At 42.8% G+C, this 14,792-nt stretch overlaps 1 protein-coding gene across 1 annotated transcript; it reads right to left on the reverse strand.

Annotated features, from left to right (window-relative positions):
* Window positions 1–3,294: 3,294 nt before the first annotated feature.
* On the reverse strand, window positions 3,295–13,366 carry LOC134883039 (RNA-binding protein 38-like). Its single transcript, XM_063911143.1, has 4 exons — window positions 12,939–13,366; window positions 10,744–10,867; window positions 9,928–9,982; window positions 3,295–5,069 (listed from the first exon to the last, which is right to left on the reverse strand). Exons 1-4 carry the CDS (start codon window positions 13,149–13,151, stop codon window positions 4,727–4,729), a joined length of 735 nt encoding a protein of 244 aa, XP_063767213.1. The 5' UTR covers window positions 13,152–13,366; the 3' UTR covers window positions 3,295–4,726.
* Window positions 13,367–14,792: the final 1,426 nt, after the last annotated feature.

Below are 14,792 nucleotides of genomic sequence, written 5' to 3' on the forward strand. Positions count from 1 at the left end.
GTATGTATGTATGTATGTATGTATGTATGTATGTATGTATGTATGTATGTATGTATGTATGTATGTATGTATGTATGTATGTATGTATGTATGTATGTATGTATGTATGTTGTATGTATGTATGTATGTATGTATGTATGTATGTATGTATGTATGTATGTATGTATGTATGTATGTATGTACAGGTATACAGATAAAGTTTTGCAGGTGTTTTAGATCCATGTAAAGAGAAATTATCATGAATTGAGTGTATTTTTGGCGTTTAAAATTCAGACAAAATGTTATTGTTCAGAATTATTGAAATTTAGGAGCATATTTACAAGGAAGACTAACAATTCAGGTTCCTTTGAGCTGAAATCGTCAAGTTAACCAGCTAGCTTAATTTACAGTTAGCCAGATATCCATTCAAGTCAACAAGCTATAGTGGGTAGTACTGATGATTCACTCATGTTGTGCTCTGCAGGTACACAGTATTTTTAAGCAGGATGTGATAAAGGTTAAATAGAATAATCAAAATAAGATTGTCACATGTAGTGCACCGGTTTCAGGCACAAATATAATGTGACAGTAATATAATATAAAGTTATATTACATATCCCAACGTTTGTTAACTTTTTGCTATACCTCAGTTTCGGGGTATTTTTTAGAATTACTTTTCTGATCACAAATTTGAAAATAATCTACATTTAACTTGATGCCAACTCAGGCCAATTCAAAGTTTGTTTACATGGTATTCAACTCATCAAAACAAGAGTTGTCTTTGCCTGGATGTGATTAAAGTTGAGCTGAAGTCTGATAAGGTGGCAATTTTTTTTAAATAACAGTTCTGTGTAATCCCTTGACGTCAGAGTTGCACGAAAGAGTGAGAAGCGTGTGCTGAGTGAGATTTGACTGAATCGACTTTGCATGTACATGTGAAAGACAGACAGAGTGTGAGAAAGAGAGAGAGGTCTTATGGTGACTCAGCATGACAAGTTCTGCAGGGCCTGTATGACCTCATTCATCGAGCTGACGCCCGGCTCTGTTTTTGCTCCTCTCTGGTGGGATTCACAAGAGGAACGTGAGATGGAGTGACAGAAAAACAGTGAGGAGAAACAGAACCACAAGTGGAGAAGACAACAACACATGTTAGGGGAAGAAAAAAACAGAAGTGACAAGCAGAAAAGTTGATAAAATAAATGTGTGAGAGAGATCACAAACAGAGAACAGCAAGGTGAGATAAACAGTGACAAAGAGTCAGAAGAGAAGGGGACCAGAGTTGCTTCACTGCAGTAACAACCAGTAAACAAACGGGAAACTAATTCTGTTACAGCAAGTGTGTTTAGAAACCTGTCACATGATTTAGCTTTAAAAAGTGCAACATTTCCCAACACACTGATGTGATTTCGATCAAGCCTTTTCTTTTATATACACTTACTGTCTTGTTTTTACACACAGCTACTGAACAGAAAAACACTCCGCTGTCATCCCTGAAAAATGATAAAGCTGAATCTGTTCAAGGGGCACATAGCAAAACAACTTTACTCAACACAAACACTCAACCTGTAAAGATATTTATAATGTCTGTGGGTCTGGAGGGGCTTCTAAAAAACAAACCCTGATGTTTTGGAGACTTCATGTTTATAAGAAAAAAGGATGGAGTGTATTTTTGAGCAGTATTTTTATTTCCACACTGATGTTAGACTTGAGAAGACTCTTGTTCTGCCCATGCTATGAACTCTCTCAAGTTTTAAACATGGGAAACTTTAAAATATCAAGTATCCATCCCATATTGTGTTAATTTAATATACTTTTCAGATTCTGGAAAACAGGTTAGGATAAACAGTTTCTGATGCTATTTTAATTTTGACCATTGTAGCTAGCCATGGTAACGGTGAAGCTCTGTTTTGGTTAATCAACCCACCAACTTGATCCAGAAAAAGGTCATAACAACACATTGAAGGTCTTGGAATTTGGTTACGAAATTAATGTTTTCTTCTAGATTAATTTCAATGTTCTCTGTGATCCTGTGACTTTCAGAAAGTCATCAGGAGGATAATAATGACTAAGTAACTGAAACAAAAGGGGTCTGGGAGAGCTCAGTCCTCCTCCAAGGCTTCATTCTTTATGCTAATGCTAATGCTAATGAAAGTTACAAATAATGTATGAATCCGACCCATGATTTGAGAAGAAGCCACTCATTATGTTGTCCTGCTGACAGACAGGCAATATGAGGTTTAAACAAAGCTGAAGTAACAAATAGAACTCGCAATATCATTACAATCTGGGTTTAGTGCTAATTAGCTTATTAAGATACATTAAGATGGTGAACATGGTAAAAGTTGTTCCTGCTAAACATGAGCATAATGCTAAGCAGGTAGCAGATGTTTGGCATTGTAAGCATGTTACCGTGTTGATGTAAGCATTTAGCTCAAAGCAATGCAGTGCCTAATCAGCTGCTAATATGACTGTAGACTTTTTTTATCTGCCTCCATTTTTCTCCATAATGGAAGTACATTTCTGAACTGAAGGAGTCTCCCGTAAACTAACTTGGGAAACCAAACTCAACTATGAGAATACAAGTCATGTGAACTGAAACTCACTGACATGCATGTCCACGTAATTACAGGTATGTGGAACATTTCATGAGTAAATGAGGACTGAGTGGATATAAATCAAAACATTGCACCACAAAAAAAGCACATTCTTAATTAAAGGCTGTATTGCAAAACATTACTGGGTGGGTATATTGTAAATACAAAAAGATAATGGATGTGTTTTTGTTTCCTTCAACCATGCCTGTGTTTTGTCCTCCAATCCTAAGTGAGGTTTTGAAGTGACACATCTCTCGAGGTAGCTGATGTAAGCATAAACATGTAGAGACACTGTTGGGAAACGGCAGAAAAACAGAGACTTCAAAACCACTTTCAGTCAAACTAAACAAAACTGAGTGAGATAAAAGGAAGGCAAATGTGTTGGCCGAGAAAAACAGTCAGCAACCCTGGCAGGTGGTGGTGTTGAGGCTTGATAAGTCTGGGCCTCCAACCCCCCCCCTTATGTTCCCCTCCTATACGGGATCTAGCAGCACACACAGCCTTGATAACAAGCACAAGCGCACACGCACACGCACACGCATACACACGTAAGCCTTGTCACCCCACAGGGCTTTCACAGTATCATCACAGTAGGTCTTGCATTTTAGTTTTCAGTGATGCTGCAATAACACAAAACATACAGGATGAATGTTCCCTTAAAAAAGACATGCATTTTGCTGCTTCATTTTAACAATAAAAAAAGAATAAGTCAAGAGGCATCTTTATGTACAAAGTCTTTATTTCTATTTTTTTTTTGGTATGGCTTCTTTGAAGGGACTGTAAAAGACATATTTATTGAAAAAAAACAAAAATATTTCTTATGCAACCGGTCAAGGATCTACAAAAGAGCATCAATTGTAGTCGCCGTGCACACAACTCCTCGGACATCGTGACAGGACATAAATCTAAATGAATACGACGCCTGTGTATTTGCAGGTTAAATGACATCAGTGCCACAACAAGAGTCATGGTAACAAAACAAAGAAGCTATCTTAACTTAGTACCTCATATAAATACCTAAATATAAATATTGTAAATGTACTTGATGACTGAAAACATTTGTAATTGCTGTACATGAAAGTCCTCTTGAGAGCAACAATCTCAGTGAGAAAAAGAAACACACTGCTGCTGTTTGAGCTCAGTGTCAGCTACCTTTCAACAACGATACACAGTGCTCCTGCTCCCCGTCGCCCACGTACTGCATGTGATTATCTACATCCATTTGAAATTATCAAGACCCAAGCAAGCCAGATAAATGTGACCGACTGCTGAAAGGCCAGTTACACACTCTCTGCAGTTATTTCTGTGGTGGGGGGAGGGGAGCGCTTGGAAAATCAGAAGATTCAAAAAGGAGTTTCTGTTTTATTAAGGCTTCTTTAATTAAGAATAAAAAAGTGTACTCCTGACATAAAAAAAACAATGGAGCTCCCACTGTCTTTTATACTGAAACGCTCTTTCCAATTTGTCTTTGAGGTGAAATCTCGTCGTCCTCTGGTGTCGTGGATCTGGAGGTTTTTGTTCATGGGGCAGTTAGTGCTCAACCCTGTGAGTGGCACTAGGATGGGACCACAGAGAGGCTTAGGGCTGGCTGTATGCCTTCACCATTCTTCCCCCCCCCCCCACATCTCTGACTGTCCCAAAGCAGCAGTGCCCTTAATATCCGCCCCCTGATAATCCGGGATCGGGAGGAAAGGGGTGTGACAGCTTTCCCATCATCAATATGTACCACGGACACACAGGACTTCCACTGATTGAGCCAGAACAACATTGATAATAATGGCATACAAACAAACATTGACATTAATACAACAATAAAGGACAATAAAATAATAATAAATAATGATGATGATGATGATAATAAAAAAATGAAGTGTCAGCTTCTGGAAGCCCTTGGAAGCGACCACATACTTTAAGCTGTCTAGTTTCCCAACGTGAAACCTCAGCAGCCTCCCAACCCTTTAACCAACAAGCAAAGGGCTCATTCCTGATCGTATAGTGCAATAGTCTCACCCTTTTTTTTCTTCCTGAAAGCCCCTGCTGATGATATCTGGGTCACCCTTAAAGGTTGCGCTATCATCTCTTTATAAAAAAGGTCCGCATCCACTACTCCCTCCGCCACCTTCTCCTTCTTTTTCTGCGCTTCCTTCACAGGCTCACTGCATGCGGTCCGGCTGGATATGCTGCTGCTGGGTATAGTGCAGGAAGGCCTGGCCCGGGCCAGCGGCTGAGGGGAGGGTGGGGTGGACGGTAGCCGGTGCTGTGGCGGCAGGGGCTGGGCCAGCGCTCGCTGTTGGGCTGGTGGCGTAGCTATACCCCAGGAAGCTGGCCGGAGAGGCGGCGTACGGGTACTGCTGCTCAAAGGCCGCCTGGGCGTACTGGGTGTAGGCGGCGCTGTAGTCCATGTAGGGGCTGCTGCTGACGGAAGAGGAAACTTGAGAGGGCATCATCAGGCTGGGCTGCATGTAGGCTTGTGGGTAGACATATTGCTGGGCCAACCTGTAGACAGACACACAGAGAGGGGGGGAGGGTGATTAGACAGTGAAGCAGAGAAATCTCAGAGCCTGGCTTCTATTGTTTACATTGCTCCCAGAAGGCGAGCTTGCTGGGAATATAAACTCTCTGCTGGTGTTCTGAAACTAGGAGATCCTCTCACGGATATCCACTGTTATTAAAGGCTACACGAACGAAAGGAGGAGGTTAGCAAGCGAAGGTGACTCAACCCTCAGTTTGTGTCGGTTAGTAAAACCTACAAAACCTGTTAGGTAGGGCCTCCTGAGGTAGACAGGGGGGGGATGACAGAGTCAGCCGTTACTGGCAGGTTTTCAAGCTCAGGCATTGACAGAGTGTTTTAACAGCTGCTGCTCTTCACTCGCTCAACACACATACACACACACACACACAAAAAGGGAAGTTGGTGAAGGCAGAAGTCTCCTAGTTCTCACTTAAAATCTGCTAGGTGATGATGCTAGCTGGGGGAGGTGAAGGCTGGGTGAGAGCTCATCAGGGTTGGGTGTCAGGCCAGATTTCACATAAACCCCATTAGAGCAGTGGGGTCCGGGGACTGTCTTTCTTTGCTCTTTATGAGTGAAGGAAAAGGGGAGAGGAGAGTCTATTTTAGTCAGATCACGAAGTGTCCCTCCTGGGTTTTTTCATCTACAGGGAGGGAGGGTTGTGGCGAAGAAGCTCCCCTCCTCTTTCATTTAATAGGGTGATGTAACCAACTTTCTTTTTTCATTTAAGCTTTTATCTTTGACATTTGGGATCCAGACCCCGAGACAAAGACAAGGGAGTCACAACAAAAGCCACTTTGACATACGGTACTGAGCTGCATCTCAGTACTGACAAAAATCTTCCCTTCATGGTCTGGATTTAAATTTCAGTGTTAGCTTCTTCTCCTACGATTCAATCTGGCAGAAGAACTGGATCAGTAATGAGAGGCAGCCAGGAAGTCAACACAGCAAAAGATGGAAGCATGCATGGATAGGGATGTCATCACACACACACACACACACCCTCCCTCTCTCTCTCCCTCTCAACCCCCCCCTCTCTCTCTCTTCCACCCAGCCACCCACACCCACACACACACACACACACCAGTAACAACTGCAAACCCCAAACCATGCCATAATAGGGGAAGAGTCACACCGCAATCAGCAAAACCTCTTCAGTTCATATCACACAAGAGAGAAAAGATAAAAAGGCACTCCAATCCATCACAGCACACTGCACTCTCACGCCATCACTGGCACCTTGGAGAGGGGCTGGCTGAGGGAGGAGGGACGGGGACGGGAGCGAGGCAGACATTTTCTGTCAAACCCCCCCCTCCTCAGGACTAGTCCTGCACTGTGGGTATCTTCTGATCCTCTGCTGGTACGCTGGTGGTCAGCTGGCAGCAGGGAGCAACCATGGCAGAAGGTTGGATAGGAGGAATATCGTCAGTAACATTTAGGATGGGATCAGGAAGCAGTTGGGGTTCTGACACACAGATACACGTGTTATCTGACCGTTAAACATTAAAAGACTTTAAAGTAACAAAGACAGTCCACCTATAATATAGGATAGGGCTGCACCATTAATTGACATTTAATCAAAAATATATTCAAACAGCAGGAGACCCTTTCAAAAAATGATCCCTCGCAATTGCAATTGTGGGTAAAATAATCACAATTAGTTATTTTTTCCTAATTGTGCACAAGAAGCAGATGCCCAAAAATATATATAAAGAGTTGTATTCATGACAGCAAGATCTGTTACGATACTGGTGGCTAAAATACTGAATTTTCCTTAAGATTTGTGTTAAATATTTAGTTCTTAAATGCAATGCCCACTAGGTATTGGCCAATGCTCAAGTCTAAATTTGTATTACAAAACAAAGAAAATGGTATTGAAACATAACGGCCGCTAAAAAACCTGCATAAATGTCCTGTTTTTTTCCACCATTGAGGAAGATATTTCAAACTACAACATGTGAGAAAAACAAGTTACACCAGCTCAGTGAGACATCTGGCTCATGAAGGGAAAAAATGAGACATAAAACAAGATAACATTGGCACAAAACAAGTGAGCATAAGCAAATGCAGGTAACCCCCACCCACCCACGAGAGCAATCTACACTCTGCCCTCACAGTGCTATTGAGCTTCGTACAATCATGCATTCACTCAGAGATGACCATATATTAATGCTGGGGGGCATATTTGCTTTCACTCGCATGATGTATAATGAGCCTGCTTTTTCCGTGGCCTTGGCAGTGTGTCGCTGCAGGCAGTTTGCCTTAATCCAGGCTTAAAATCATGACCTTGTTTAGGTAAATAGAAACTGATGTAAATAATGTACGCCTGAAGGGATTTAAGGGTAAACAAAGCCCTCCTGTATTATATCTCTGGTGTGCTTAAAAGGATGGGAGATTTTAGCTTATATGTGAAGAGAAAAGAGGGACGTGGCAAGTTAGGAACAGTCACAAGCTCCCGGGGCCACGGGATGCCAAGTGCATTGTGGGGCAGTGTCAGGGGAATGTGGTTGACGGCCAGAAGATCATCAGGTCAGGCAGCATTTTTGCTGACCGCCAGTCTGTTTCATAAAGCGTCACTCACTGAGACACGAGAGAGAAAAACATGCGATGTCCGTATACGTTACTAATACAGGCCGGAGTAATCATCCTCACTGAGGCAACATAATGAGCCGATGTGAAAAGCCAGGGCGATATCACATCGAGCCGCAAAATATTTCTTCACGATAAGAGAAATGACCTTCAGCGCATGACTCACCGCAACAGAAAGCGTGAAAACAGACAGGACTGGACTGGGAGGGGGAATTACACAACACCTTACAGTACTGGTAAGGCGACTTGATATTCCTCTCCGCTTTGTTGATTGTGAATATTCTTTGGCAGCGGCGGTAGAAAGAAAAAAAAAAGGTGTTTTGTTTGGCACCTGGAGAGGTGAGTTTCCTAGGGAGCAGCCTGCCTCATTAAGCATTAAGTCCCAGAATACACCCCCAGATACCCCCCCCCTCAATCTCCTCTTTAACTCCCTGCCCCCTTCCCCCCAGTCTCACAGAGGTGTCAGTTTTCAGTCTATCTGACACTTCGGCTTCAATTGGAGAAATTAGAGTTATAAACAATACAAATGATGTGGGAAAGAGAAGGGAAGTGGATGAAGAAGAGGAGGAACTGATGCATGATAGGAGAATAATCTGCAAGCACACTGAAACCACCCCGCCCCCCATCAAAACTATGTCCCTGACATCAGTGACCCCCTTCTGGCCCCTTACAGTCCCCAGCATCTGCTGACCACAGCAATAAACACACAGCAGCAACCATCACACTGCTGCTACACGCAACCAGCGCTGTTTAAATCCTACTTCAGATCAGGTCCTCACACCATATGTTGTCAAGGGGTTTGGGGGGGTAGAAGGGAGGCTGAAAGAAAAGCCACTTGTGCGCTCTGGATCTTAGGGAGGCCTGCGTCTGTCACCCAGCGAATAGAGGCGGGCGGACAGGTGCTATGTGTGCCTCTCTGGGGTGGTGGAGATTAAGGGGGTGTAACAGGGTGTAATACGAGCCAGCACCTGTCAGGCACATGCCTCAGAGCAGCACTGTGCTCCACATTTCAAACCCTCTGGGTTTCGGTGGCATCCATGCTCACTATGGCAGCAGGAGCGCGGGAGATTTGAGGGACTTTCCTCCTACGGACATGATGGGACATGTTCCTAGTGGAGTCCGAGATTAATCATTGAGACCCAGGGAGAGCTTACAGAAAAGACTGATTAACACATCAGGAACCTTCAAAGCCACAAAATGTTTATTCTTTTGTCACTGTGGATTGTCCTGGGATTTCTGTGAGGCTCTTAAACAATCAAAATGCCCCGAGTCATGTGCCGGATAGGGCTTTGACTTCTGATTCATTCATTACTGAACGTTTATTTTATGAAACGTCATGAAAACTGACCTCACAGTCTCCCAGTGTGCAAACCCGAAATCTAGCTTGTATGTCTCATGGGTTTGTTTATTTTTGGATAATTTTAGCTGGAAAAATGCTCAAACAGCTGATTATGAGAATTGTTGCCCATTCATTTTCCACTGTAGCACTTCTGACTACTCTACCCTGAAAACACATCAAGGCATTTCACAAATGATCACTATTGGGGAACTGTAATTCATGTCATAAAACATAGAAAATGGCTATGGTGAAAAACTAATTTACAATAAAAATTCAGAAAAATCCTCAAATTCAAGAAGTTCCCAGCAAATGTTGCCACTAATGCGACATGTATGACTAAAATAAGCTGTTCAACCTTGTTTTTGAAAGGTTTCCTGTTAATCTAATGACGAATACCACTATATGTTCTATAGGCACCATGTTTCAAAACCTATACACAAAACCACTTTTCTAGATTAAACTCGACTTGTTGGGTTATTTTTATCTTCCAGACAGATCTGAGATTTGGTGTGTGAAACATGAGTGATAGTGAGGGATGATATCTGAGCTGCGGGGGGTGAGGAGGAGGCTTCTCATTAGCTGTTTAACAGACCATGACGCTCTCCAGGCTGTTTCTACAACACATCCACCTGTAGCAGTCCTTCTCAGTGACGCAGCCGGTTCAACACGAGGGTCTCCTGACACAAGTCCACAAGCGAGTCACACGTTCACCTCTGGAATGCTTTTCTATTACCACAGACATGCGAAACATCACCGGCCCTAAAATACTCAAATATGCTAATGGACTACTTCTGGACTTGCATGTGGACACAGAAACTGACATGTACTTTCCAGAGGCCCTATTTGTCAAAGTAAATGGAGGCCCAGTGGCGTCCCACACAGTGAAATACAACATCGCCCACTCCCGCTCACTTACCCATACTGCCTCTGGATGAGTGCTGGGTGAATGGGCTGCACTCCGATGGATATGCCTGCAAGATAGGAGGCCGGCTGTCAGACACACACATTTGCATTTACAGAGGAGGACCGGAGAACAATACACAGAGGGCACAGAGAGACAGAGGCAGGGTCTGTTTCTAACCTACCACAGATGGAACAACAGTTACAAATGCGCAATAAGAAACAGTAAAACATGTGTGCATTGGGGAAACAGAGTTATTCTGTGTGTAGAAATGAAATGTGCTGCGTATGGATTGTGTTATTGGACTAAGTCTGCCTGGCCACGGGTAGGTTTTGATTCAGTTTCATGGTGGAAGTGTGCTTTTTGTGGTTATATGATAAGTTATATCTTAGGTCATGTGTTTTATGCTCTTATCACCATTGGTTGATGATAGAAGGATCATTATTTTAAATAGTAAGTAGAATTCAAGTTCTTTCAAGGCACATTATCAAAGCTTTATTCATCATTGTAATTGCACAAAATAAAGATTAACTCTTAACCAGCAATAAATGTTTTTTTATTCAAATGTAGCTTGACTATGTTTTGATCATTATTTGCTTAGCTCCTTATTTGAGTGAGATGCAAAAACACAACATCAGAGGTCAGAGTTGTTTCATTATAAAGATGTTCAGGGATTGTGTCGATTAAAATGAGTACATTTTAATTAATGCACGTTCCTAAGATTTAAAAAACAAAACATTTTTAAATCAAGCGATTATGTTTCAAGGCTTCTTACAAACCTTGTTCCACAAACTATTTGGTGATTTAGTAGACCTCCAACATTTCTCTCACCTGTCTGAATGCTGCGGGGTTTAGCCCCCAGATAGGCCAGGTTCACGTTGGCTTTCCTGCCGTCAATTATGGGGTTGGGATCCTTGCAGGCCCTCTCTGCTGCTCCCCGGTCCGTCATCGTCACCTGGCAACAAAGTCAGACTTGTCAACAAGGACCCACAGGAACAAAAATCATTATCTGGTGTCAGGGTCTGACAGTGTCCCCGGCTGGTTATACATTAACTGTTCCAGCTAAACAAAAACAGTTGAAATGAATAAAACAGGACTTGGTCTGTTTGTCTTATCATAAAGAACCCCCCCTACAGGTTTTCCACAGTTGAGATTCTGTTTGTCTGAAGAAAACTACAAACAAAGAACAATGATAAGCTTTGAAAACTACCCACAGCAGCAGTGCCACTCAGCCACGAGCAGTCCTGCTGAAATATGGTTCTGGGAAGAGCAACAAGGAGCTTATCCAATTAGTGACAAAATATTAAGAAGATTGGTATAAGTCCCAACCCCCCTCCTCCTCCACTTCTCTGCCTCCTGGCATTAGACGGGTCCTTCTGTTTTGATTGCCACATCTTGCCAACTCGGAGGCTTCAGTCACCTCTCCATGTGGACAGAGCAGTGAATATAGGCCACTTCTTGCATTGTTCAAGAGGACGTTTTTAAATAAGCCTCTTCATAGTGTAGGGATCCGGAACAAAGCCCACTCCAGGGCATGTGTTGTGAACACACAGGAAGGAACAAGGCTGTGTTTACTCTGTGAAGAGGGGGGGGTTCTCCTAATCCACCTCTAAAGTGTGTTTAGAAAAAAGGTGCGCTCAGCTTTTGGGTGCCCCCCGCCCCCCCAGCTGCCAGCTATCTCTTTGAATAAAGCAATCAGAAAAAAAGCATGTCTCCTCTTGGCACACAAAAACCATAAAGTGCCGATCTACCTCAGTTATGCTCAACTTGTCCCAGGCAGTACCCACATGGCCCTGAGCCTGTCTAACCTGAAACACCGGCCTCCACACACAGCCGTTAAAACACCAGCTCGACTCACAGGACGGCTTTCCCCCTGGGAGCTGATGTGTAAACACCCAGAGCAATTGTCTTACGATTCCCCCTTCAGAAGTAAACATGCACAAATAACAGTTTTCCATCCCTTCTTTGGCCCGACAGTGCATTAGTGCTGCTGATGCTTCTTTTCAAAGTTCTGGTAAATATTTGCATTTTTTTCATGCTGCTCCTGTTCTTTGTATCAGTGAGAGAATAACCATCTTTGTGTAACTTTAACAGGATAACGTCATCTGTTATTGTAGCTTTAAATTAGACATCTGACTTAAGGCAACTTCAGCCAAGATCAAGTGATTAATGGTGTGGTAAACAGCACTTTTCCCACTAGACGTCCGGAAAGCCAGTTAGACTAGGTGCATCTCAGTTTATATATTAACTTCCAAGTATTTTATATGGCCTGGCGTCTCCTCACAGAGTGAAAAGATTACATCAAAGGGAAATTTAACACAAACTTGATAGGACAATTTGTTAATGTAGGAATTTTCTATCTCAACAGCCAAGATGTGATGCAAATCATGTGCCACGGCTGACTGCTCTGGTCCCTGACAAAGCAGAGCAGAGTGTGCAAGGTCATCCTCCACACTGCTCCAAAATAACCATATAAAGCAAGGAGCACACACACACACACACACACACACACACACACACACACACACACACACACACACACAGAGAGAGAGACAGAGAGAGAGAGAGGTTGCTCAGGGGTGAGTGAGGGGGGGGGGTGCACATGAGACATATGTTGAAATATAATCTTCTTAGTTACCCATCAACTTGTGTGATCCCTCATCCTCATTAAACTAAAATAACAGTCAGCCAGGCGAAAAAGCTGAGATGTTGTGCAATTATTTTAGTGAGCCTCAGTGGAGGATTACTTTTGACATGCATCTGAATGACTACACACAGTAGGTAAAACCAGAATGGATGGTTTTAAACGAATAGTCACATTAAGAGAGGGAGACACATACAAAGACAATCAAGTGTTATGCATACTCTAAAAACAAGCACGTTTAACAATTCAAATGTGAATATACAAGTCAAATGTATGGAATCATTTAAAAAAGAGCAACTTGTAATGGGGTCTGGTGGTGTTTAAAGTCTTGAATGAGAGCTGATTGATGAACATGTCGGTGCACGGCGGTCAAAGTACTTACAAAGCCGTATCCCCTGGATTTGCCGGTCTGTCTGTCCGTTATCACCACAGCCTCGTCAATGTCCCCAAAGGCCTCGAAGTATTTTCTCAGTGATGCATCGTTCGTGTGGTATGGCAAACCACCGACAAAGATTTTGGTAAAAGTAGTGTCTTTCTGTATCGCTGTGGGATGCATGACTTCCAGGGCTCCGTTCATGAACTGATGCAGAAGCATTGGTCAGCCTGGGGGAGAGGACCGGAGGCACGCAGAAAATAAACTAAGAGCTTCAACAACGTCCCAGCATCAGTAAAACAAAAACGGCTCTATATAATGGCGCAGTTTCCCACTCGTGTTGTGACCTTTGCTCGAAGTTGTAGCAACCTGATGACAACTGCGTGAGCTCCTATTGATCGCTTCGAAACTGGTTGCTTCTTCGTTCACACAGAGGAAAAAAAAGTGCCGGCAGCTTTATATGGCAAAACTGAAACCACACCCACTTCGAACTGTTAACCAATCACTATCACCGCCGAATGCCAACTTTAGCAGCGGCTCCTCCCATTGGTCCGCCTTCCTCGGCTCAGTGCTGCACCTGCTTTTGTCCTTTACGACACAAAGAAAAGCCCGTACTGTACGGCAGAAAGCGCGGCTCCAGCACATGGAGCATGTTTATACTGTAATCAGGAAGTCCTTATCTCCACATTGTTTTACTTTCATACGAGGCAGTTAAAGTCTGCTCATTGTGCTTTCGCGGTTACTTCACTTTATTCATCGTGACATGGCATATATATCAGGAAGCAACAGTACCGTGCAGCTAAAACAAAAGGACAGTGGAAATCACACCACTTCAGCTAAAACACAATCATGTATTAATCATACCTTTATACTATGTTATGCTGGCCTTTTAATCTTTACTTTAAAAACATAGTTTTACTTAATATACCTTAGAGGAAATCAAACCCCAGACTTCTAAAAATTCTTGATGAAAGCCTTTTTTTTTTAAAGAAACTTACTGATGTGACCTCACAATTTATTATATTCGAGTTTTAAAGCGTCACAGAACAACACCATGTAGATTCATTTTTAAATCTACTGTGGCTGTATAAAGTTAGTGATTATATCTAACTTCCCTTGAAGAAGCAACATCAAAGTCTAACCTTTTGTACAATGCTGTGTGGCTTTTTGTGACAAACTGGTTGGAGAACAATATGGCAAATTTAAGTGGGCCTGCCACAACAGGCCACCTTTTACCAACTCATCATAAAAGCAAATGATTGGCATATTTTGCAAAAACAAAACAAAAGACCAAGAATGCACTTGAAGCTTATACTTCCAGTGTCCGTTATGCTTTCTACATGTCTCTACATGCTACCACAAACACTGATAACCTCTGTGCAGGTCAGAGGGAAAAAAGCAACAGGTCAATCCAACAGTAAGCTTACTTAAAGGTACTAATAAGTTTGACTTTCCTGTGATTATTCAAGACAGTAATTCAGCTTCAGTTATGATCATTCAACTGTGAGAACAAAATAGGTTAAAGGGAACTTGGATCAGAATGTTTAATCAGTACAGGAGACAGGGGTCTACAGGAGTGCTACAAGTGTCACCCCATGAAAGCTTAAAGGAGCCGGTGAACTGTGGCAGTGGCAAATCTTCCCGCCCTGGAAGCCTTGGAGATCCACGGCTAAGTACTAAGGGTCAGGTTAACAGTGAGGTGATACTCTAATGACCTCAATAAAAAGGCATTTAATTCACACCTTCTCCTCTATGAACTGCTTCACTTTTCACACATTGCCTTTGTAGCTGCCTGTTCTGCCTCATTCATATCCTCTTGATGAATCCCCCAATTTCCAGCTGTGTATCCCTGTCAAAGGGGTT

The sequence above is a fragment of the Eleginops maclovinus genome, chromosome 20 (genome assembly GCF_036324505.1).
Source record: "Eleginops maclovinus isolate JMC-PN-2008 ecotype Puerto Natales chromosome 20, JC_Emac_rtc_rv5, whole genome shotgun sequence".
Taxonomy (NCBI): domain Eukaryota; kingdom Metazoa; phylum Chordata; class Actinopteri; order Perciformes; family Eleginopidae; genus Eleginops; species Eleginops maclovinus.

Coding starts and splice junctions, on each gene's coding strand:
- LOC134883039 (XM_063911143.1), bottom strand. CDS start 13,151: ATGCTTCTGCATCAGTTCATGAACGGAGCCCTGGAAGTCATGCATCCC. Junction 9,983..10,743: donor ACCCCGCAGCATTCAGACAG/GTGAGAGAAATG, acceptor CCTATCTTGCAG/GCATATCCATCGGAGTGCAG. Junction 5,070..9,927: donor CTCATCCAGAGGCAGTATGG/GTAAGTGAGCGG, acceptor GTCTGTCTACAG/GTTGGCCCAGCAATATGTCT.